Genomic DNA, 27,334 nt, shown 5'->3' with positions numbered 1-27,334 from the left:
TGAAATTGGTACAGTTAAATAGTACTGCTCTAATGTTCTTTTTCATTTGGTATATCTTTCGTGTATCATTTAATTTGCAATTTTTAGAAGTGTCGCGAATAGCCATTCCAAAATAGTTCTGGATGATATTCATTGCCCTTTCTGTCAGATTATTTTTTCCAGTTAACTTTAGCCCTCCATGTTTAACTTTACGACGACTACGGAGACGGGTTCCAATTCTTCTCTGAATGTGTCCAATGCCCTCTAACTTTTCTGGTTTGATATCATATTCAGCGTAAGGATTACTTGCTACTACATAATTAAAAGAAGAGGAGTCCCCATCTCCAAGATAGTACTTATATATGAGTCCATACAATTCCAATGAGCGTTGAAAGATCTTAAGTGCACCAATCCTTTCCATTGCCCCTGACAATTTTGTGTGGTTTAAAGAACAATTGTGATTTGTTTTCCAGTTTTCATATTTAGAGTGTTGTTTTCTGTTGAACCAAATTTGACACCCTCTGCAATACTTGCTTAATACATCTGAACACATCGACCGCTACTTATAGCAGTAACTACATCATTAAGAGAAGAATGTCCTTGTTTCTGCCAAGTAGCATCAAGAGAAACCTGGATTAATGGACCACCGGTAGTAGATTTTTCAACAGCATTTGCTTTAATTTCATTTGCAGCAAACTTCATACAATCTTTAGCAGCAGAATCATAAGCAGCTTGAATCAATTTATGATTATGTTGAAAAGCATTTACATTCATGCAACTCATATTTGTAATATAAGCGAAACGACTCATAGGTTCATGCCCTTGACCAATCTCACGAAAAGCAATAATCATTCTTAAGTTAATATCAAATGCTCTCCTGCCTTTACTTTGTGTGCTTTTGTTCTCATTATTACTTGTAAAAGTGCACCATTCATATGAACATGATGTGCATTTGATTTTCAAACTGTGTGAAAATCCTATTCTCTTTGAATCATCATTTTGTATGGTTACTCCATTTTGACAATCTGGGCAGCTACTAACTTGCATTAATATTTCTTTGAGAATAGGAAAATACATAATTAAATTAAAATCATCTAAACACTGTTTTTCATTCAATTTAAATTTACTAAGCTTTTTAGCACTACATGATTTTTTTAGTAAAGTTGTTGTTTCTATTTCGGTTTTACTTGCTTTTTGGAACTTGTTCCCAGCGAATGTCCTCTTCACTTTTCTGAAATGATTTTTTATATTTCCCATTACTTTTTATATTAGCTATATTTAAATAATAAAAGAACTAAAATCCATAAACAACTTCATTAGTAAAGGTAAACATAAATATAAAGTTTCGTCATTTATTCATCTCTTATATAACACTGAAAGTAAATGTAGTTTTTTTTTTTTTTTTTAATCTACGGTATAGAACAGACTTAACAATCATACTAAAATTCAATTTTTTGAAAAGTATGCCAAGTATACAAAAATTAGTCAAAAACAAGAAAGAAAAGTGTGTTAATAGGGGCCGTTGCTATGGAAAATTATTTTAACCACCTCGTTTAAATCTTAAAATAAGCCTTTTGTGTTTATTTTTCTGAAAAGCAGATTTCAGAAATGAATTCAGGGATAATTAATTATCTTAAAACAATCTAAACTGAAAATTTGAAAAATTTGAAAAATATAAACTTTATTACCTTAACCTGGGAGTAATCATTAATACAATACATTGTTTAACCAAATCATTCGCTGTAGGTTAGATGTAGGCACGCCTACTTCGGCTTGCCAGCTCAAAGCCGCATTCGGTCCAATTTTGATATGCCGACGTTGGCGCGCCATGTCAGGCCTGCTTTTGGCCCATCGATATTAAGCCAGCATCGGCGCGCCGCTAACGGACCTTTGTTACCATTCTCACTGGGTAACATCTAAAGACCTTTAAATATGTTTTACTTTGTATTCTTGATAATAGGAAAAGGTATAAAAAAATTATGTTGGAAAACGAAAGAATTGGGTGTTAAACCCACGGATTTAACACCCATTTCAGCCACTTTGGCATGCTATAATATCGATGGTTAAGAGCACAAAGGTAATACGTCCAACATTTTTATGGTTTTGAGTTATTGTGCGCATTTCATAGAAATAAAAGAATTGAGATGAAAATAAAATAGTTTAAATCAAGACATAATTAATTGAAGAATGCATTGAGTTAAAAATCATGACAGTTTAAAAATATCTTGAGTTTTTATAGATTGTCAAACTTTCAAATTCAGATTTCTTAAGACAATGGTTTGTGGACATCTTCCCGTTGTGCTCTTGACCATCGATACCATCTTTTAACACTGTTTAATAAACAAAAGACTTATTAAATTTTATGAAACGACATACAAATGCTTTATAAAAATGTATATAAATCAAAATTAAACAAATATTGCTGCAATAAAAATTATCAAGTAAAAGTAAATCTGTAACATTTGATATAATTTTTAAATTTACATAATTTGAAGTTTACGTCAGATATAAGCATAGACTTTCGTTCACACAGATAAAATACGAACACTGACGGTTTCAAATTGTGGTTTCAAATGCCGAATAGCTTTATAAATTTAAAGATATTTTAATTTACACATTTATTAACAAATTAACAAAACATAACAATTTTTATTAGTTTTCAATTGTCTATATTGAACAAACACGTAATCTGATTAATCTAAAAAAAGCAATCGAATTAAAAAAGGAAAAAATACACCACAGGAATTCAATTTATTTATACATAATAATAAAACAAAATATATAAAGAAAAGTAAATATTTACAAAAAAATTTTTACTAAATTTGCATTATCAATTATAACCAATTGGCAGATTAACCAACGACAAAAAACTAATTGTAGATGCAGCGTACTTTTTTTCCCATCACTCTCCTCATTCTTTAAAATTTTTCAATTTAAGCAATTTAAATACACATTAAATTGCTAAAGCCAATTTTGTGTGTAGTTTAAATTGCACATTCTAACATCTCATGCAACATCTGTCCGCTTTCTCTATGCTATCTTTCTAAATGGACTTCTTCTGACTTTCGCTCTAACTTTCTTCGTTTTTCCTAAATTCACTTACTCTTTTTTTTATTTGTTCATATTACAAAAACTCTCGGAAATTGACAGTAGGTCGGGTGAATAAAAATAAGCAACTGCTTTTACTCAGTAATTGGTCAGCTTTACGTAAATAAAATATCTGCTTTTCTTAAGTTTTCATTCACGTAAAGCTGAACAATTACTGAGTAAATTGCTTAGCTTCACGTGAATAAAAATTTCAGTAAAACTGCTAAAGTTTTTATTCAGGTAAAGCTGACCAATTAATAAGTAAAAGCAATTGCTTATTTTTATTCACCCGGCCTAGTAATGATGAATTAGATTCAACAAAAATAAATGACGAGGCAGATGTTGTTGAAGATAATCTTTCTGATGACGACGAAAGTAATACTTTTATTTACAATTCAAAAAGTAGTAGCGATGATGACGTAGTAATTCATGCGGTGGGAGTAATGATTCAACTGTTAAAACTCGTAGAAATTAATGTAAAACGAACTATTGTGTCAAAAGTTGAGGTAACTGGAAGATTTCAAACTCAGAATGTGTTTACTGCCAAAATCGGAACAACTTCTTATTGTCGTAATATTTTGACACCTATTGATGCATTTAGACTTATTATGATTTACGAATGAAGGGTTTTCACGCCTTATCAAAAAATGTACTGTTTTATCTGCCAATTTATCAAATGAAAGATGGAATATAAGCGACATTGAACTTGATACTTTCATAGGCTTAATATATCTACGCAGATGCATGAACACAAGAAACTTTCCAGGTAAATTCCTATTGTCTGAAAAATATGTTAACAAAGCTTTCATAGAAACTATGCCGCGTTCTCGATTTGAAGACATGAAAAACATTAGATATGATATACGTTCAGAACGTAGAGAGCTCCTCCAAAGTAATAAATTTGCGCTTACGTCATGGGTGCTGACAAGATTTGTAGAAAATAGTCAAAAATGCTATATATACCTAAGAAATCTTTAACAACTGATGAGCAGTTGTTTCCAACTAAAGCTCGGTGTCGCTTTACACAGTGTATGTCTAATAAACCGAACAAGTTTGGAATCAAATTCTGGATTTTAGCTGATCTAAAGACTAAATATTGTCTCAATATCAAACCGTATCTAGGTAAAGATAAAAGGCGTGCAGAAACTTTGGGTACTCATGTGGTCATGTCACTAATGGAACCCTAATTAGGCCGCGGGTATAATGTTACTACAGATAACTTTTTTGCAAGTGTTGATCTTGCAACAAAAATTTTGCAAAAAAAAACGTCAATTGTTGGAACAGTTAAACATAGTAGAAAAGAAATTGCAGCATTTGATCCACTTTCACTTTAAAATTCAACTTTCTACATAAATGGACCATTGAACTTGATTGTCTACCAGGCAAAGAAGAAAACTGTAATTTTATTATCAACACTTCATAGAGGGGCGACTAAGGAAAGTGATGGGAAGAAGAAACCAGAGGGAATACTTTATTACAATGCGAATAAATGTGGAGTTGATATGTTAGATTCAATGTATCAACAAATGTCAACAAAATCTGGGTGCTGAAGCTGGCCGCAGATGTTTTCTTCAATACTTTGGACTTGACCGGTGTAAACGCTTGGATCATTTTAAAAAAAGTTTTAAAAATGATCCAAGAGACGAAAGTTTCTTTACACTTTATCTGAACAGTTAAGAGAAGCAAATAATATTCACCGAAAATCCCAAGTTGCTGCCAACCGTAATACCACAATAGCTACCAACACTAATCCACAACTATCAACTCGTTTAAGATGTCATATAAAAACAAACTAAAAACGTAATCTGACATCAACAGTATGTGCAAATCGTAAGAAACCTGTTTGTGGAAAGTACTTGTCAAATATATGCAAACATTGCAAATAACCTTAAATATTTGACTAAAATTGTTATGTATATGCACGTTTTTTGTAAGGTAGATCAATTGATTCAGCTTAGGGTTATTAGGTATAAATATTTATAGCCGCATCTATGAATGTGTTTTTTATGTAGTTTTTCCGCTTTTCAGTAAATAATATCTAAATAATAAAAATCATAAAATATCATTTTATCATCATTAAAATTTTAGCTTCAGCAAAGTATCAAAGTCGTGTTTGGATCAATTGATCCACTTTGGGGCTTCTGGTGTTAAGTGCTTATGAGATATCATCATAAAATATCATTTTAAAATCATAAAATATCATTTTATCATCATTAAAATTTTAGCTTCAGCAAAGTATCAAAGTCGTGTTTGGATCAATTGATCCACTTTGGGGCTTCTGGTGTTAAGTGCTTATGAGATATGGGCCCTCTCTGTTTAATCTGCAATAAGCTGAAAAAGCATTGTTAGGTGTCTTAATTCAAAAAAAAAAAAAAAATTAAGACATAATAAAAGAAGTAAAAACATTAAAGATTAACACTACAAACCAATTTACCTGTTGTTGATGCTTTTCTAGAGCATTGTTGAAAATAGTCAAAATCTGTGAGAAAAGACATTTATTACAAAGACAATTAGCTATTACATGATATAAAAATAACATAGCAGCTATCGGTGCAAACTAATTTTGCAATTTGATCAGAAAATAAAATTATTCTTACCTTGATTGCGACAAACTATTTTCTTTTTAAAGTATTATCTAATGATCAACATAGGAAACTTTAAACAATTAAAATATACTATGTTAAAACCACATTTTAACAGTCGACAAAGTGAAAATATGATAGTTGGTAGAGCACCAAAGGATAACTAAAGAAATAAAGTAACAACTAAATTTTCAATGCGATGCGTATTATACCTAGTTCTCGCAGAGCCTGATTTCTTTTAATTTGATTACTATCTATTTCAGCTCGCATAGTCTCATCTCTTTCATTTCGACGACGATTTATCTCAGCTCGCCTAACATGGTTTCTTTCATTTTGAGAAAGTCTAATAATTTCACTTCATAAATTATCAGACATAATTAATAGGGTGGGCCAAAAAAAATTTTTTTCTGATTTTTGATTCGCTATACCGTGGAAAACATGCTTCAAGGGTATCTAAGGAAAATGCAAAAAAATAATACAAATATTTTACATCTGGAGCTAGCGCATCGTACTTGAATATTTGAATAAATACTCGCTTTTTATCATTTTCGTAACAAAGTGCGCTTTAGAGTATTCCCAAAATGCGCTGCAAAATTCGTGTTTTTCTTGCCACGACAACTTGTTTTAGTATAATTTTGTTTTGATTATTTTAAAATATTTATCAATCTGTCATGGCTGTTTTAAAAAAAATTACTCGTAGCGAATTTAAGTGCCCGATTTATGGTCATCCAATAGAATTATCTGCAAATAAACTTCCAACTTAACGTTGTTTTAATGAAAATTACAAACTAGCTTTGAAATCGTAAAAAAGTTTTCTAATGTTTCAAATTGTGTCGCAAAACAAGTTAAATCAGTGTTTGATAAATCTTCAATACCCACAGTAACAATTTACAGAGTTGTGCAATTGATAAATGGATACCATGACAGTTATCGCAATCTTATGAAATCTTTTAAGCGTGATAAAGAAAAAGGAAAGTTCAAAAAGAGAGTTGAAGATTTTAAAACAAAATCATTGTTATTGTTTGATGTCTCGGCGTGTAAGTGTAAAATAACATTAGACTGCAAATGTAAAATGGTCACTGAAATTTGTTTATGCGAGTGTTCTGTTTCAATTATCTTTATGTGTGAAAAAGAAAAAAAAATCCCCATCATTGAACTAAAATTTGTGTAATGCCAAAGAATGCATGGTACTGGTAAAATCGGAAGTATTGACGTAAAAGAAACAAAAAAAAATTACACAAAGACACGATAGGAAATGTGCTGAACTTAAAAGAACTCTGCATACTAATAATCTATTATCGGAACATTCATGCTCAAACCATTTAGATGAAACACTAAAGCAAAGAGAGTTCGATAGTGATGCCTCCGTAGCCATTAAAGAAGTCATCGATGAAGAATTAGAAGAATATAAGCTAACTAAGCCATCATGGCAGATGCGCATTACAATGAAAAATACTGCTCTGACTAGCGATCGCTATGGATTATCAGACAGAGCAACGGCCTCAAGTGTTTTGCAAGATTTTGGTATCGTAACTAATTATGATCCCAGTTTTGTTGTTGACAAAAATAAAATTAGAAGAGCAATAGTGAATAACCGTTCACAACTTCAAATGCAGAGCAAGGAGAAATATAACCCACTTCAAGGATTGTATTTTAATGGAAGGATGGACAAAACTCTAGTGGTTGAAAAAATGAAATTGAAACGGTTTCGACGAACCATAAAAGAGGAACATTACTCAATTTTAAAAGAACCTAGTTCCGTGTACGTTGGTTATGTTTCACAAACTTCTGGGTCTGCTGAAAACATTGCCAGTAGCATTATTTCATATTTGAATGAAGCTGGAGTTTCATTTCATGAACTGGACGTAATTGGATGTAATGGTACTGTTACTAAGACGGGATGGAAATTTGGTGTTGTTGCCACAATTGAAAAATATGTAAACAGACCACTGCAGTGGGGGATTTGTCTTTTACATTTTAACGAATTGCCATTCCGGCATTTATTTCAAATTTTAGACGGAGAAACGACACGGCCAAAATCATTTAGCGGTCCGATTGGCGCACAGCTTAATAATTGTGAGAAATTACCTGTGGTAAAATTTGTCAGTGTCCATTGTGAAATTCCAGAAATTGACCGCAAAATTTTAAGCAAAGATCATCAGTTTTTGTTTGATATAAGTTCTGCTATTAAATCAGGCAGTTGTTCAGAAGAGTTATCTTTTCGTGAACCTGGAGCCATTTCACACTCAAGGTGGTTAACAACTGCAAACAGAGTTTTACGATTGTATTTGAGCCTTGAAACCCCAACAGAGGAGCACAAAATCTTAGTTTCTTTTCTTTTAAAATCATATGTCCCTGGATGGCTTCATATAAAAAAAAGTAAATACTTCACAAATGGAGCAGAACATGTATTTGAAATGATAAAGTCGTCAAAATTCCTGCCCAATAAATTGCTGAAAGTAATAGACACATTAATAGAGAGAAACGCTGTTTTTGCACATTCAGAAAACTTGCTTTTAACAATGGTAGTAGACAAAAGGTTCATATTAGGGAACTGGGTTATAGAAGAATTATAAAGGCAAGAAGTCTTGCTTCTAAAAGAAAATTTATCAGGAGTTTTTAACCACCCAAAATTAATTTCCTAGCTACTGACTGTACAGAGATGATTGACTGGAACACTACCACGCTTTTTCTGCCGCCTTTGCTGCGAAGAGTCTCAGATAAAGATATTCGGTCAAAGATCCAATCAGGTAAAACAGCGGCTGAGTGGAACTTTGAAAAGTTTCCATGCCACACCCAAGCAGTAGAACGATGCGTAAAACTAGTAACAGAGGCTTCACAAAAAGTAGCTGGCTTCAATTCCAGAGATGGCATTATAAGAACTTCACATAACTCCAGATCCTCAATTCCTAATTTTTCAAGCAAATCATATTTTAATCTACCAACAGAAATTAGCGAAAAGTAAAAGAATATATTTTTTCACAAAAGTTTTAGTCAAAAAGATGGTTTTTCAATTAAAAAAAAAAAGATTTCTAATTTACCATTCCAATACATTTTTCTACTTAAATTGTCTCTTTTTTTGAAGGGGCTGTATATGGAGGTCCTGCTAGGGAGAGGGGCGGCTTAAGAGCCCCTTCCCTTCCCAGATTGGGTCTGGGGTAGCGCTGTAAGTTCCCTTAGCAAAATCTGGGGTAGAGCCCACATCTGACAACGGTTTTCTAACATATTATACACTTAAAATTATGCTAAAGTACCTCATTTTCAATAATACTTGGACTGATTTGCATTAACAAATTCAGCCCAAAACCCCTTTTTGACGCCCCCCCCTCCCTAGAGAGGCGCCAGGGGTGACTGCTCCACAAGCCCAACCTTTGCTATGCCTCTGTCTAGATATTTGTTAAAGAATTTATTTAATTTCATTTCTTTTGTTAAAAAATTAAAAAAAGGGAAAAATTCTTCGATTATTCAAGAGCGATGCGCTAGCTCCAGACAGAATTTTTTTTTTTTTTTTTTTGCATTATCGTTAGGTACCCTAAAGACAAGATTTTTGTGGTATAGCGAGTCAAAAATCAGAAAAAAAAAATTTTCGGCCCACCCTAAATTATTAACACCCTTTTAATTATTAATTAAGCATCAAAGGAGTGTGTAAAAACAATACTTAAAATAATAAAAGTTGAATTTTAATTTTTAGATTGAACTTTGGGTTTTCTTACTTAAACTTATCCAAAATACAGTGTAAGAAAATAAAACAGAGCATAGTATAATAATCTAACTCTGTTCTACCTCTACTATTAGTTATTTAAATTAGATGTTTTAAAACAATTTAGCAATGTAAAGATAACATATTTCTATCAAAAACTTAAACTAAATTTGTAAAAAAACTGGTATAATATTTTTAACTGAGTGATGTTATATTTAGAGTAGTTCTTATTAATTATTGACAAAATATTACAAGTATTTAAATAAAAAAATAAAATGCAATTAATTTGCAATTTAAATAAAAAAATGCAATTTAAATAAAAAAACAATGCAATTTAAATAAAAAAATAAAATGCAATTAAAAATATTATAAATTTTTTACGGATAAAAACTCATAAATAAAGCAAATCGAAAAAATTATGATACCTCTCTGCTCAGCAAGTATTGCTAGCATTGAACGGTGAAATGTAATCATCCATCTTAAAATCACTTTCATTACTTTGAAATGTATTTAGTGCAAAAATTGCAATAAACAAGTAAACACAAAACTAATAATAGAAAACCTCTATAAACAATCATATATTTGCTTTAAGTGAAGAAACTTGGAAATATTGAAACTTCTTGAACTATTTTAATTTTTTTTATTTATTTAACATTCTGAAGAAAAAAGGTCAGTAAACTGTATCTTTTCAACATTTCTTTTAAACGCATTCTTTCAAGAATATTTTTTTAACACATTTTATGATTACGCTAACTACAAACAGATTTAATTTATGTGTTTTATCATGCCAGTGCACCACTTTACTGGCACGGACATCATTCTCAAGAAAGCCATGTCACATTATAGAAAAGTAAATCACTTGGCTAGCAAGGTCAACACTCTTGCTGTAAACTAAGCCAAGCCACAACAATTTGAAACCTTGCAAACAACATATTAACCACAAACTATAATCACATAACATTATAACACATCACAAACGTAGAAACACTTCATATATAAAAAATATTTACAAAATATAAACCAATATAACCGTAACACATATAAACACAAAACAAATAAAACATAAATAAAATAATATATATAAATTAAAAAAATATATATAAGTTAGAAATATTTATAAAATACAAGCTCATTTTTGTAATATTTGTTTAACAACATACCTCGTAATAAATGTTTAACAACTTTAAAAAAACAAACCATCAAACGATCTGTTTTTTTATATTATTAAAGCAAACAGATTGTTCTTTAACATGCAACATAGAGTTGACCATGTGAGATGCAAGGGTTTCGGAGTTAAACACTTACTTTATGAAGAGTTTGACCTTTATCGTTTATTCTTTATCTGTGAATAATTTATTTGACTTAAAAATAATTTAGTTTGTTTACATTTTAAATATCTTACGTAAATTCTATTTCTTATAATTGTCGCTATTAAATTCTAATTAGGTCGTTTTATTTTTTACGTCGTTTACTCTTAACTCTTAAGTTTTGTATTCTATGTCATTTGTATAACTTAATTTTTTAATTATATCCCAATCTAACTTTATATTATATATGTAATTGTATTATAATATTAGCGATATTATTTTTATTTCTATACTTCTATTATTATTGTTAAATTGATATTGCTGTATTGTATATATTATATGTAACTTTATTTGTAAAAAAAAAAAACTCGTAATGAGTGTGGCGTGCAATCCTCATTACACGGCGGCACAACCTACAATAAAATACAATACAGCTAATCTAGACATCTGGCTGAATGATTTAATGAACAAATTCGACTTACTAGTAATAAAAGTGTCTACGCGAGCTGAAAGAAATTTACAAAAGTGTCTACTGCGAGCTGAAAGAAATCTACGCAACTATAACCTTCCAAATATCATAACCGACTTAGACGGGAGGCCAACTAACAAGAAATATGGAGTTAACAACGGAAAGAAATTCTATTGGGGAATACGTTGGAATGAACTCAAAAAATTGAAATTATTTAATCTCAGACCTCTCTTACCTTCCAACCAAAATTTAAACGAAATAACATGTTATTATTGCAATGCCACTTCTTTAAACAATAAAATGAATGAGCTAAATATACTTTTTGCAACATTTAATTTTTGATAATTGTTAATAAAAAACAATTATCAAAAAATTTGTTCGCTCATTACAAATGATTCGCTCATTACAAATAAAAGCTAATAGACAAGAAATTTGCGATCAATTTAACCTCCATTTTTATAATGTATTTAACTCTGTTCAAAATAATAAAAACTATCCTCACTTTAAATCAAGAACAGAATCAATCTGCCCATTCATCACTGACTTTTTCGAGAGCTCAATCATTTATTTTATTTATATTAATTATTAATTGAACTTGATTTGCAAAATGAATTCAAACAAGCTGGTGCTGATGGGATTTACCCGTATTTATTTAAAAAAATGCTCGAATAGCTACTCAAAAATATTATCTATTATTTTTAAACGTTCATGCAAATTTGGCTGCATTCCAACGAAATGGAAAGAAGCAAATCTGTCACCAGTATTCAAAAAAAGCAGCAGAACAAACCCATCAAACTATATGCCCATTGCGTTCACGTCTGTAGTATGTAAAATTATGGAAAGAATAATAAAAAAAGTAATCACAAAACATCTCATTGATAAAAAATTGCTCTCTGACCAACAACATGGGTTTGTTAGATATAAATCTTGCCTGTCAAACTTACTAGAGACATTGGACATTATAACTGAGTCGCTAAACTTCGCTGCCTCAGTTGATTTCGCTAAAGTTTTTGACCTAGTACCACATGATGCTCTTATCACAAAACTAGAAGCTTATGGTATCAAAGGCAATCTTCTTAAATGGTGTAGCTCATTCATCAAAGAAAGGATGCAGAGAGTAGTTATGGGTTACTATCGTTCTGATTGGTGCAATGTAGTTAGCGGAATTGAACAGGATTGTAGTTTAACACCACTATTTTTTGTTATATTTATTAATGATATGCCAGAAGTAATGACAAATTTCATTAAGTTTTTGCAGATGATACAAAACTTATTGCGATCATAAAAAATCCATTTGATAGCATTTTATTTCAGAAAGACATTGACGCAGCTGCGAAATGGGCTGAAGACTGACATATGAAATTTAATAATGATAAATGTAAAGTTATGTATATAAGAAAAAAAACAAATAACAACATTTATAAACATAAATATTATATAAATGGTCAGGAATTACAGGAAACAATATCCGAACGTGATCTTGGTGTTATAATTACAAACAACTTAAAATGGGAAATCCAATGCCAAAAAGCCACGTCAAAAGCTAAATGTATTCTCGGAATGCTAAAGCGAACTTTCACGTATTGGTACGTAAAATCATTCAAGATTTTGTACACATCATTTGAAAGACCTCATCTTGAAACATTTTCTTCAGCACGGAATCCTTATAGTAAAAAAACATGGAAAATCTTAAAAAAGTTCAAAAACGAGCTACTAAACTAGTGCCTGCTTTAAGTAAACTTAATTATGAATCAAGACTGAAAGTTCTTGGTTTAACTCCACTTAAAGATAGAAGAATAAGAGGAATGCTAATTGATTATTTTAAAATTCCCAATAGGTTTATAAAAGTAAACTGGCAGGTCCCAATAATTAAGCCACACTGGCATCAGCTCCAAGGTCCTGCAGGAGCGATTAGAAATAATCAACACCCCATCATCAAGCAAACCAAGATTAACATTTGCAAAAGAGAATTCTTATTCACTAATAGAATCGTTACATATTGGAATCAACTACCGATAGAAGTTGTAGTAAATAATAATAATAAATAAAATTAAATTTGAACAAGACATCATACCAAGTGACAAACAGCAGAGGAATTTGAAATCTGTAGTTTTCTTGGCAATTCCCATAGCGGTACATTTTCCAAAACCATCAATCTTGGAATCTAACGTGGATTCATAAACAGCGTCATAAACTACATCAATATGGGGTATTACGAAGGTGTCTATTCTGCTTTCCCAATGGGTTTCACTTAGAGGTTTTACATTCAAATCTTTTACTCGATTTGTTAATATACTCCATTTTTAAGTTGATCCAAAAAAAAAGTTATAATTCTCTTAAATATTGCTGAAAAGTTTAACAGCTACATTGCAGGAAAGTGCTGTATAACTGTCAACAAGGCATAGTAAATGGCTTTCACAAGGAAAAAGAAAAGCTTGCGAGTAAAGTTTGGAGATTCTTTTTTGTACATTTAAATTCTTTCAATTCATGTTTGATCCATTATCATAACCTAGGCCACGCGCATTTTGTAATGATATTCCTTTTTTGAACAAGCGAGCAGTCAACCTTTGCCCAAATGTAAAAGAGACCTGAACAAATTTAAGAAAATGTTTCTTTACCTTTTCTTCTTCTCCTAAAACTGCATAGACAAACCGAACTACAAGTGACATTTGTTCTTTACAACTTACGTCAGGAATGCATTCCAAAATTATAGGATAATACAAAGCTTTCTGCAGTTCGCACAAGATTAACTTAGTAACTTTGCAGGAAAGAAGACAACTAAACTCATTTTGATTTTTTTTGCTTAAATAATACACACGAGTTTCCCAACGTAGATAATCAGAAAGAACAGTGTCAAATTTTGAAATGTGTTGAGCAGGTTTTTAAAAATTTTTATTGTTTCTATTGAAAACTTGTTCCACAAAAAGCTTGTCCTTAAGTACCAAGAAGTTGTACAATACAAAGAGAGGAGTTAAAACTAAAGTTTTGTTTGAAAACAAAACTTTTAATGTATTTGTATACAATTTATTTTTCAAAAAAAAATTAACCTTAAATAAAAATGGTAAAAAAAACTTAACCTACTCGCACATGTACTTGTTGTAATGAAAAAAACTTTATCTACTCGCACATGTAATGTTGTAAGCTAAAGCGATCTCATGCAGAAAAAGCTATAACCGCTTTATCAGGAATGTCTATTAAATCATGAGACTGTGAATTTTCCACTGACGCCATCTGCTTTTAGCGTACAAATTGTCTGTTTGTTATGAATTATAAAAATGGTTAATAGTACACTTAACAACTAACATCAAGAAAAAAATATTTTCAAAATTGAACCAAGAGTTATTAAGTATTTTAAAAATTGAACCAAGAGTTATTAAATAATTTAAAAATTGAAGCAAGAGTTATTAAGGCTTAAGAAACGGCAATTGATTATTTCTCTAAATTATTATTAATTTGTGTTTATTAACTAACTTAATAGCAATAAATGCACCCTTATATCAAATTACCTGCAATTGATGCTGATTATCGTTTGGATCTTGTTTTTTTGACCTAAAAAAAATTTAATCAATGTCTTTGCTTGTTTTTTGTCTTCTCTCTCCATATCTGATTTGCGTTTACTATAAAAGAAACCCAAAGGTTTCTTTTTTTCTGCCATATTGACTCACAAACATATTTTTTTAAACAAATAACTAATTACTACTTTTTTCTGTAATTACTTTTTAATTAAAGTACAGAGCAAATACATACAAATCAATAACTTATAATATATACTAGACGCCCCTAAATTTAAACTTCCGATTACAGTAAACATTTAACATACAAACAACACGATTTAAATAAACATATAACTCACAAACATATAAAACACAAAAAATTACTAACTAGACTCCTTAATCTAATTATTTTTTATTGAAGTGATAAGCAAAAATGAAAAAAATAGTAGTCTAGGATATAAAGATTGGCGCCCGTAATATGATCCTTGTGCCGGCCCGGGGTTTATCCTTTACTACAGAAGTTATCAAATTAAAAAGTTTTCGATTTTATTACTAATTAAGCTGATGAATGTTTTCGATCTTATTACTGATTAACAGATATTAACAGATTATAAAGATTTAACCTCATTGCGTGGTTAAAAATATAAAGAGAAATATTAAAACCTCATCGCGTGGTCAAAAATATAAAAAGAAATATTAAAAGGCCAAGCGTGCTAAATCTACTACTAAAGACCAGTGGTGATATACCAACTTATATTTTAAAATCTTATATTGTTCACTTTATGAACAGTCTTACAGATTTACAGATTACATAAATAATAGTTTCCATGATGGTAAATACCTATCATTTCTAAAAATAGCTGATGTTATACTATGTTTAAAGAAAAATGACCCAACTGATAAGTCAAATTACCGTCCAATTAGCATTTTACCAGCCCTTTCTAAAGTTTTTGAAACTATTTTATATGAACAAATCATGATATTTATTAAGCCAAGATTTGATAAACTTTTGTGTGGTTTCTGAAGAGGTTATAATACTCAGCATGCCCTTTTTTTGTTACTTAATAAGTGGCATTATTGTATTAATAGTGGAGGCATTGTTGCATCAATATTAATAGATCTCTCAAAAGCGTACGACTATATCCCGCATGAATTAAAAATTACTAAATTAGACCCCTATGGGTTCTTAACAGAAATTCCTAATGTCTTCCTGTCCTATATTTTTTACCAAGGGTACAAATCTTCTGCCTTAAATTGAGTGGATAAATTATCTGAAAAGCCTTAAGGGTCAATCCTTGGACCTGTTTCGTTCAATATCTTTATAAATGACTTATTTTTATTCATTAAAGATACAGAATGTTGTTATTTTGCTGATGACACTATTTATGCTTGTGAATATTCCTTTGAGGAGGTTATTTTTCGTTTGCAAAAAGAAGCAACCAATACCATCAAATGATTTCAGTTAAACTCGATGGTTGCGAACCCAGATAAATTCCAATTTCTTTTAGTTGGTTTAAAAAACACAAACAATCTATCGCTAAAAATATATAATATAAGGATTTTTTGCCTCCGTTAAGGAGGCAAAAAACCCAATAAGACTACTTGGTATAACAATTGATAAAGATCTAAAGTTTGGGGAACACATTAAACAGTTATGCAGTAAAAATAATGGTAAACATTTTGCCATATCACTCATAAGAATTTTTTTATCTTGTGATAAATCTATTTTGCTGTTTAATGCTTTTATTTTGTCAAACATTTCTTATTGTCCTCTAATTTGGCTGTTTTGTTTAGAAAAAGATGACAAACAAATAAATAGAATTCATAAAAAAAGCACTAATTATATTCTATAAAAGATTTAATTTGTCTCTGGATGAATTATTAAATTTTGATAATAGAGCAAGAATCCATCTAAAAAACTTGGGATTTCTTAATATGGAAACTTTTAAGTCTATTATTTGTCTAAATGCAATATTTATGAAAAACCTTTCTACTATAAAAAAAACTTACGAATAAACTCCGTTGTAGCAAAAACTCAATCTACCTCAATCCTAAATACCTCCTAAAGGCTCCATATTTAATGATTCATGCTGTACGTTAAATAGAGCCACCTTGCTCTGGAACACTCTTATTAGTGAGACCATGTCGGCAAAAAGTCTTGAGGTGTTCAAAAGACATATCAAGATTTGGTAAGGTAATAATTGCGTTTGCAAAATTAGTTATTTTTAAAATTTTGTTTTTATTTTATACTGACTTATATCTTTAGCTAAGATTGTATTATTATAAATATTTTTTTTTAAATTGAAACCATTGTAAATTTTTATGACATTTTTTTTTTATGATACAATTGCATTTTTTTAATGACATTTATTTGTGCGTGTACCGTCCTACAAAGTTAAATGTGTTGATTCAAATTAATTTTAGCGTTAACTAAAACTAATTTAAATCATGTAAAAATCAACTTGAAATAAAGTTTTTAATTTAAAAAAAAGAAACCTTACTAAGCATATATCACATATTCTAACCTGAGTTAGAAACTTTTAATTTTTTTTTCAGAGTATAAAATTGTGAATTTTTGCTTCATTATAATCATGAGCTTTTAATCCCTGGCTCATGATTGTTTATTGGCTACTTTCAATGGCAAGAAGGGGCGGTAGAAAACAACAGTAAATCACAGATTCCGCATTATTTAATATTTTTCTCCTCTTTTTTCTCTACAACTTTTGAATCAGTTAAAGAAGTGTTGATTTTGTTTTGATGTGTGCACTATAGATAATTTCTTATCTTAATTTATATTAAAATAATTAGGATATTTGTTATATTAAAAAGGGAATGAGAAAAGAACATGAAACGCACGCCGATTCTTCAATGCAAACCCATCTTTCATTGGCAATATCAAAATTGGACGCACTTGAAAACAAAATTACGTTAACAGTTAATGCACTTGAAAATAAAATTATGTCAAAAGTAGAATCACTTGAAACCAAAATTGCATCAAAACTTGAAAATAAAATTACCTCGACAGTGGAATCATTTAAAAACAAAAATGCTACAGAAGTTGTTGCACTTGAAAATAAAATTATGTTAAAAGTAGAATCACTTGAAACCAAAATTGCGTCGAAAGCGGTTGCACTTGAGAATAAAATTACCTCGACAGTGGAATCATTTGAAAACAAAAATGCGTCAGAAGTGGTTGCACCTGAAATGAAAATTACATCAACAGTGGATGCACTTAAAAATGAACTTATTTTAAAAGTGGATGCACAACAAGATAAAATTATGTTACATGAGAAAAATTTGGAAGTAAAAAAGGCCTTCCTCGCAGCCGAAACGGTAAGAAAATGATTTTAAATAAAAATGTGTTTTAAAGTAAACAAAAAAGTAATATAAAAAATTGACAAAAAATATATGTAACAATCAATTAGTTACTAATTGCATCCAGCCGTGAATGTGTTTTGCTCAGAGTTGAAAAGTAAAACTTATAATTTTTAATATATAAAAGTATTAAAAAAAAAAGATTTAACAGCCAATAAAATAATATTATAAGAAAAGTCTAACAAAAATTTTTTCTATAAATGAAAAAGACTAGTACATATAGTTATTACTTTGAAGTCAAAAAAAAAAAAAAATTTAAAGTTGAAAAAGAAAATAAGTTCTCTTGGGCAATCAATTCAAAAATGTTTTAGGTAGGGTAGAGAGAGCTATTTGAGCAATTTTTACTAAATCTAACAGATCTTATGAACGGTCTTACATAATTTTTTCAATATTTGAAAGATAATTTAACCTTCTAAAAATTTGTTAAGAATGAAGTATTGTTTTTGATTTTTTTTTAAACATATTGCCTAAAGTTTGCAGAGCTATTCAACCTGCCCCAGCGAGTAAGTTAAGCAATAGTGTGTGGTAAGTTAAGCAATAGTGTGTGGTAAGTTAAGCAATAGTGTGTGGTAAGTTAAGCAATAGTGTGTGGTAAGTTAAGCAATAGTGTGTGGTAAGTTAAGCAATAGTGTGTGGTAAGTTAAGCAATAGTGTGTGGTAAGTTAAGCAATAGTGTGTGGTAAGTTAAGCAATAGTGTGTGGTAAGTTAAGCAATAGTGTGTGGTAAGTTAAGCAATAGTGTGTGGTAAGTTAAAAAATCAACAAACAAGTGAATATGTATGGTACGACACTTAAGTGACGTCATCAATAAAACTTTCACTAACAGTCAGCGTGTGTATAGATTATTAACTTTTTATTTTATACATCTTAATGAAACAAGTACAAAAAGTGAAAAACTTAAATAATAAGAAAGTCTCATAAAATATAAAAATATAATTTTATACAACTATCTTTAACTTTGAAGCCCGATTAAAACATTACTAATTTTGAAAATATATATAAATAATTTACCGCTCAATCATTTCTCATCAAAGTTGTGATCTTTGTATTCGATAGTTCAGTTTAATTTATTTTTTTTCAAAGCTGCTTAACTTACCCCTCTAGACAAGGTAACACATAAGTTTGGTTTTAAAAAGAACAGTAAGTCTTAAGAAAAAACAGTTAAGTTTAACCAAAAGTCTTATAAAATGGTAAATTATCAACACTTAAGTGAAAGCAGATAAAAAAAGTTAAAGAGCATGCAAGAGAAAAACAGCATAAATTCTTTTTTTAATTTTTTGGTCTAAAATAAAAAAAGTGCCCATATATCTTACTCAGTAGCTTTTCAGCAATCTTTTGTTGCGCATTGTGTAAACATTTTAATTCCCCAACTTTCATTTATTAGATGTTTTACCAAGTGATGCGTAGTTTTTGAGATATTTTAACTGACCAACTTGCCCTATGCTCAACTAGCCCCACTCTACCCTACTCAATTTTGGTTTTATCAGAGTAAAAAAAATTCAAAAAACAAGGCTGTAAATTTGAGTGAAGAACTTAATAAGATTTAAATCTGCAAAGGAAAGTTTTTTACTTATATTTGGGTGGTGTACGTTGTTTTGGGAACAGGGAAAATGACTAAAATATGAATAGTTATAAATGAAAAAATAATTTAATGTAAATTTTTTATACACTCAGTAAATATTATGTTTAGTGTTAAGGAAACTTCATATTTGGTTCAAAAAGTTGAAAATGACCACATAAAATTTTTGCATAAAATTTTGTTTTTTTATTAATTTTTTTACCATATTTTTAAATTTTTAATGAAGTAACTTTATTTTTTTATTAAGATTTCGACTAGTTATTAGTTAGAAGAGAGTTATTTCAGATAAAAATTCTTTTACAAAGATAATTTGGACAAATTTAGAAAAACGGACCAAAGAGATCTAGTTATTTCAAATAACTTAGATTTATCTGTTTGATATTTTTTATAAAAGCTTTTCTGTAGAAAAAAATCTTAACAAATTCGTTCAAATTAGCTGCTTTTCTGCCGAGTTAGGCAAATCATTAATAAACCTGTTGTTTGTGCCAAAAATCGATACTTAATGCAAATGGAAACCGTCGAGATCGTAATAAGGTGATAAAATTATAAATGGATTCCATTCACATGTAAAAAATAACGGAAATATAAAAAACAAAGCAAAAATGGCCAATATATCCATTCAAAACAATAACTCCTAAAATAAAAAATGACGAAATTAATAAGAAGAAAATTAATATATAACGAAACACATATTTTTCATGAGATAAAATAAAAATATAAACTCAAAAAAAAAATTCCCAAAAAATAAATATATTCAACGTAATGTTATAATATAATACTTTTTGGGAATTTTTTTTTTTGAGTTTATATTTTTATTTTATCTCAAGAAAAATATGTTTTTACAATGATATCACAATACTACACTCTAGCTGTAAAAGTATCAAAAATACTTATAAAAACAATTTAAATAGAAATTTCATTATTATAAATTTAAGTAAATGGTATAAAAATTATTAAACTTCGTTTAGCTTTTTGAATACAATCAACATTCAGTACATTTCTTAAATTCTGCTCAATTAAACCAAAACAACAATGTCACAAAATCTATCAACACAAAACAACAATGTCACAAAATTAACAAATAACAAATAATTTGTCACTTGTGCAATTCAGCACTTGTGAACCCCTTTAATAATAAATATACGCGTACAAATAAGAAAAAATTATTTGTACAAATAATGACTCACCCTAAGTAAAACAGAGTGTAGAGTAATTGATGAATGATACCTTTTATGTTTAAATTATTTGATGACAAAAAAAGTATATTTTAAACTTGTATTTCCAGAAAACTATTTGGATATCCATAAAAAATAAAAATTTAAAATTTCCCTGGGATTCCGGGAAAAGATTATCCCTGAAATTAAGAACAACTACAAATACAACATTTGTGAAGTTATCATTCAATGAAATACCTTTTTATGTATGTTTATCAAACTTAAAAAACAAATATTCAAATGATTTGGTTCTGGAACATGCTACATAGACTTGGTTGTATGAAAAATAAGACATTTCAAGATTAACAGCAACTTGACTTTTTTTTATTGTCATTGATTATTGTTAATAAAAGTGTCTTATTTAAACAATATTTTTTATTTAAATATATACATATATATATATATATATATATATATATATATATATATATATATATATATATATATATATATATATATATATATATATATATATATATATATATATATATATAGTGAGATTAATCAATGTAATGAGTCAACTATAAGTGAGTACAACAACTTTCTTGTTCTAACAAAAGTAGTTGCAGCTACATAAAAAAAAAAAATTACAATAAAAACAATCAATGCAATAAGTCAAGTATAAGTGTATATAACCATTAAACATTTAGTATAAGTTAAACAATTAACTTATTATACTCACTAATACTTGAGGTATTACATTAATTGATTGAACTAAAATAAATGTTTGTAGCTATAGTCTGTAGCCATTTTTCAAAACACCTTGAGAGGCTCATTAGTATTTCAAAAAAACGCAATTAAAAAATAACTATTAAGAGAACCTCTTTGTAAAACATTTGAAACTGATAATTTTTTCATTATTTTTTGAAAATATATGTTCAATAATTTTTATTATTTTATTTTTTTATCAAAATTAGCTTATTTTGTATAAAAGCCAAATTTGTTTTGTTTACTCTAAGGCTTTTTAAAAAGTAGTAGTAGCTGTAGCATGAAAAAAAAATGTACAAAAGCTGCAGTATTAAAAAAAATTGTACAATAAAAGCAATTAATTAATGTACGAATTCAAATATGAGTACAACAACATACTTGTTGTAATATGAGTACAACAACATACTTGTTGTAATATGAGTACAACAACATACTTGTTGTACCAAAAGAAGCATATATAAAAAAAATACAATGGAGCTATAAAAAAAAATACAATGATATCACAAAACTAAACTCTAGCTATAAATTAAAAAAAAAAATTTTAATATAGAAAAATAACAAAATTTTTAAATATAAGAAATACAGCAAATACTGCTAGCATTGAACGGTGAAATGTAATCCGTCAAAAATCTTCCTATGTGCCAACAACCTCAACTTCAACTACAATTACTATAACCGCAACAAAATACAAATAGCCCAGTCTTAGTTCAGTTAATCAATTCCAGTGATCAAAACTTCATTCTAAGCACTGCTAAATCCTTAAGAACCTCAACAGATTTTGCTAAAGTGTTTACAAATCCAGATCTTAATGATGCAGAGAGATCAAATATGAAAATGTTGCTTCAAGTAAGAAAAATTAAAAACAAATGGTTAAATAAAAATATACCTGATTCATTATTGTTATATGGCAATAATGTGTAAAAACACACTAATGTGTAAAAATACACCTGATTCATTATTGTATATTGCAAAAATTTCTCAGTATTTCGATATGATCGAAACAGTAAAGGTGGGGGTTCACTTATTTTAGTGTGCAATAATATCCACTCACTTCAAACGCATCTTAATATTCCAATGGAACTACTAAATACTGAAATTACATGTGTTGACGTGTTTGTCTCATCCATTGAGCAAAAATTACGAATTGCATGCATTTATCACCCTCCATGTGCAGCCATCAGTATTTCAAAAACCAAAGCTTTGTGCAAGATAATTTCTAAAATTACCGCTACTTGCGATTCTACATGCATCATAGCCGGTAACTTTAATCTGCCACTTATAAACTGGTCAATCCCAACTATTTTCAGTGATTCATCTCATGACCTTTTTGTAGAACGTGTTCCGCAAATGCTTTAACCCAACTTGTATCCGACAATACCAGACTTAACAACCTTCTAGATCTGATACTAACTAACAACTCTAAAACGTTTTTAATATAGAAACTATTGCCCCATTCACAAGTACCTGCGACAACTGCATGATTATTTTCAATTGTAATTTAGAGAAATATAAACCATGTAAAAAAACAACCAAGTATAATTTTTTCAAAGCTATAACTCTATAATCTCTATAAACTCTATACAACTCTATAAACACCGACTTACAAAATGTAAACTGGTATTTACAAGCCAAAACAAAATCAGGATGTTAAATCTTTCTGGCAAACTATCTGTAATTTTTTAAATTCATCTATTTTATCGCATGTACCATTAACTTTTAATAGAAAAAACAATATCCAACCTCTAGCCATCTGAAATCTAGCCTCCAACGTATTCTCTATAGAGATTACAAAAGAACAGGTAATCCATCTTTTCATGTTAAATTCAAGAACTACTCTCGTTTATATGATGCAGAAGTTCAAAGAAATTGTGTTTCCAGAGAGAAAGATTTAGTTGTCAAATCCAATATTACTAAGTTTTTCTCTTTCGTAAACAAAAAATCCAATTTCTGTGACTCTGCTGCGCCATTACTTAAAAACTGATGGTTCTCTTATTACAGATAATTGTGAAAAATCACAACTTTTGAATAATTTTTTTGGCTCTGTGTTTGTTACTGACAATGGTATAGCTATCCAGTCTTAGATTTACCAAAACACAAAAATTCTTTAAATAATATTACGTTTCCTTACAATTCTGTTGTTTCTTATCTACAAAAGCTTCCATCCAAATCATCCAAAATGTTATTGGTATTCCTTTTTCTATTCTGTTTGAATGTCAATGTCCAAAAATGTTATATCTTGGATAGGAAAGCTGCAATAATATGTCCGATATTTAAAAAAGGAAACCCCTTGTTACCCACAAAGGGTAAATAGACCTATTTCCATGACATGAATTGTTTGTAATATTATGGAATCAATAATTGCTGAAAAAGTTATTTACTCCTGAATAATTTCATTTCATTTGTGTGCATCAGTGCAGTTTCCTAAAGCGTAGATCCACATGTACACAGATGATGACAATATTAAATGAGTGGATCACTGCTGTTAATAATATAAGGATAGTTGATATCATCTATAAAGACTTTGAAAAAGCCTTCGGTACTGTAGCTCACCCTAAGTTACTATTTAAACTGCATTTTAACGGTATCAAGTATGAGTTGCTAAATTGGGTTACAAACTTCTAAAAATTTGATCTTTTAATGACTTCTAAAATTATGCACAACTTGGTTGATTTGCCTTTTTCTGAGTTTTTTACTCTCGCTCCCACTCGTTATTACTCCTACTATATATTCAACTAGATGTCATTCCCAAAAATTAACATCACGTAACAAATACATCAATGATATTTTTTTTCTGTGAAAGAGTTATCCAGATATGGAATTCTTTACCTCATGATATGGTGCATTCTTCTTCATTGTCTATATTTAAATCGAATTTAAAAACATATAAACAACTGTTTACTGTTTTAAACTTGGTGTTACATAAGATTAATTCTTAAATTTCCTGTATCTCCTTTTTGTATTTTTATTTAAATGCAAAAATAATTGAAATAATAATAAAAAAAAATCCCTTTCATTACTTTGAAACCAATGTAATGCAAAATTTGAAATAAATAAGTAAATACAAGACTAATAAAAAAAACCTCAAAAAACCGTCAAATATTTGCTTTAAGTAAAGAAACTTGTAAATATTAAAACTTCTATTTTAATATATTTAATTTTCTAAACTAAATACAATGCAGAAAAATTTAAATGTGCGTAGGTATGTATATATATACAAAACATTAAAATATTATTATAGAGAAAACATTCTTTACAAAAAATCCTTAAAATTCAACCAAAGTTACTAAAACTTCTGTACCCTCCTCCCTCCTTCTCATAGTTATTTCAAATTTCATATAAAATTTATTAATGACGTTTAGAAAAAAGCATTTAATTCAGAAGTTTATTATAACGAAAAAAATTAATAAAATAGTAATAATATTATCTGTGTACATTTTGTCTCTAATTGTTGTCTTTGGTAAACGAAATATCATCGTTACAAACATCATCAAAAGCGTTATTATCAGAATTATCATTGCCAAAATATTCAGGTGCAATATTAGCCTTCTTTGGTGCCCGACTAGGTATGCTTATTAGTCTGGCTTCTGCCTTGACTGCTGAGCGTTTTGCATGCATTGGCCTCTGCCACCTTATGGGCGTTAATGCGTTTTTGCGATCTTAGCTGCAGAGAATCTTTAAAATATAAAAATAAAATCTACATCTTTAAAAGAATAGAATCGATAATCAAAAACCATTAATCCAATTATATACTTATTGAAATCACATTAACACAGTAAAACCTTTTTGACAAATAAAATAAAGTTAATTTATTTTTTCAAAAAAACTTTTTTTGACAAAATAAATAAATTTAGCGGCAAAACACCTCGAAAAATGCCCCAAATTGTCCCCAAGCGCAAGGTAAATCTCAATATTTTGTAAAAAAAAATTTTTAATGTGATTATAATGGTCCAATTTTTTTTTTAGATTATTATGTATACTGGTTTTTTCGTAATTGTTATTAAAATTTTGCAAAATTTATTCAAAAAAACAAGACTTTATTGCCTATTTGCCCATAGTTATTTTTTCCGTAAATCTTTTTTTTAATTTAAACAACATTTATGAAAAAACCGGAATATATAACAATGTAAAAAAAATTTTTGTCATTATTACATATAAAAATTTTTTTTTCAGAAAATATTGAGATTTACCTTCAAAGTCAAATAACTCGGTCAAAGGTCAAAGCCAAATAATTCGGAAACAATTTAGCGCATTTTCCGGGGTATTTTGCTGCTTGAGCACAAGGTAAATGTCAATTTTTTTAGAATTTTTTTTTTTGTAATGGTATTTTTTTCATATTTTTTCCAAATTTGGTTGTATCTTGTGTATTTTCGCATTAAAATAATTTTTTTTTGAACACCCCTAATGTCGTTTAAAAGCCGGAAAATTCATGCAAAATTTTAATTATTATTGCTAATTGTATTTCTATTTATATTGTATTTCAATCATAAATGTATTTCTAATTAGGAGTAGTTCATTAAGTACGTACGCTTTTAATTTTAACCTTAATTCCCCCTCTCCCGCATTTTGCTACACGCTTTTTTTTCACCTCAATAAAAGAACCTACGCTTTTAACTTACCTACATAACATTTTGTGTTTTTTTTTAGTTTAGTGTCTTCTTTCTTTTATAATGTTTATAAAACCCCTGCCCCCTCCCCCCACCACCACCAATCGTATTTACGCCATTTACAGATATAGATGTAGGTACAGGCGCAATGAAGTGTTCATACATCAAATGTGTATTGTTTCATGTACCTCAAAATTATGCTTTTCTACCGCATTGAAATCAAAGTTATAATCAAAAAAGTTGCAAAGTTTTTATATGCGGTTTTTGGATATATTAACGATTTACATCGTTTATAAGACTTAAAAAAAGTTTATTTTTAAATCAAACCCACTACCAATCTAATTTAGATATTTTATAAGTAAGAACATAACATAAGAAACATTTATCGAAATTTGTATTATTTTATAATTAGATTGGATTGCTTGTGGGTTTTATTAAAAAATATTATATTTTAATGTTATAAATTTAATAGCAGTTGACCTAAGAAAACGTAACGTAACTTTATATATTATCTAAATACATATTGTTGTTTATTTCTCTGCTCCGGCGTCCGCCTTGTTAAGATATCAATAATAAATACAATAGCATTAATTATAAGACGGTCCATTGTTTCACTACTAAGTCACATATAAAACTCACAAGAGTTAATATAATAATACTTAATATTAAAAAATGAAGACCTTACATACACAAAACAAAAGAAACGAAAATGAAATAAAATCTACAAACAAAACAAACGATAAAAAAACAAGAATAACATGAAAAGCAAGATTCGAAAATAATCGAAAAAGTTCCAAAAATAATCTGGCCATTTTAGTTTAGAAAGAGATTGTTGTTTATATCTATTTTAATTTTGTTATCTTCGCTCCAGATTTGTTCACATTGTAAAAGAAAAAACTCTTTACTGTTTGATATTTTTGAAATTTCGAATTCTTTATACAAAATCTTTTTGATTTTGTTTTGGAATTCCTCTAACAAACTCACTTTAGCAAACATCAACTTTTCATGGAACGATCTCATTCTATTACAATATAATTTATATAAAAGTTCGTTAAGAAGTAAATTTCCAATATAAAAACTATTTACAGGTGTTAAAGGAAAAAGTAAAGTTTTGAATGAATTTCTAAGAGGTGGATGATGTGGATAGATTTTATGAATAAGAGCGAGTGTGTATTTTATGAGTGGTTGTGCTTTTTCACATCTAAACATCATATGGGGAAGGTTTTCCGTTTTTTT

The 27,334-nt window shown here is 29.0% G+C and overlaps 1 protein-coding gene across 1 annotated transcript in view; it reads left to right on the top strand.

Moving 5' to 3' along the window:
* LOC136083678 (TNF receptor-associated factor 6-A-like) overlaps positions 1–25,795 on the top strand; it is a 98,067-nt gene extending 72,272 nt beyond the window's left edge. The window contains exons 7-8 of the mRNA XM_065803238.1: positions 17,448–17,951; positions 25,665–25,795. Of these exons, the coding sequence (XP_065659310.1) occupies positions 17,448–17,951; positions 25,665–25,697 (537 nt within the window). The 3' untranslated portion in view covers positions 25,698–25,795. The remainder of the gene's footprint in view (positions 1–17,447; positions 17,952–25,664) is intronic.
* The last annotated feature ends 1,539 nt before the right edge of the window (positions 25,796–27,334 follow it).

Source organism: Hydra vulgaris, chromosome 08 (genome assembly GCF_038396675.1).
Source record: "Hydra vulgaris chromosome 08, alternate assembly HydraT2T_AEP".
Taxonomy (NCBI): Eukaryota; Metazoa; Cnidaria; class Hydrozoa; order Anthoathecata; family Hydridae; genus Hydra; species Hydra vulgaris.
Note: the sequence above shows the minus strand (reverse complement) of the source record. Positions and strands in the feature narration are given on the sequence as shown.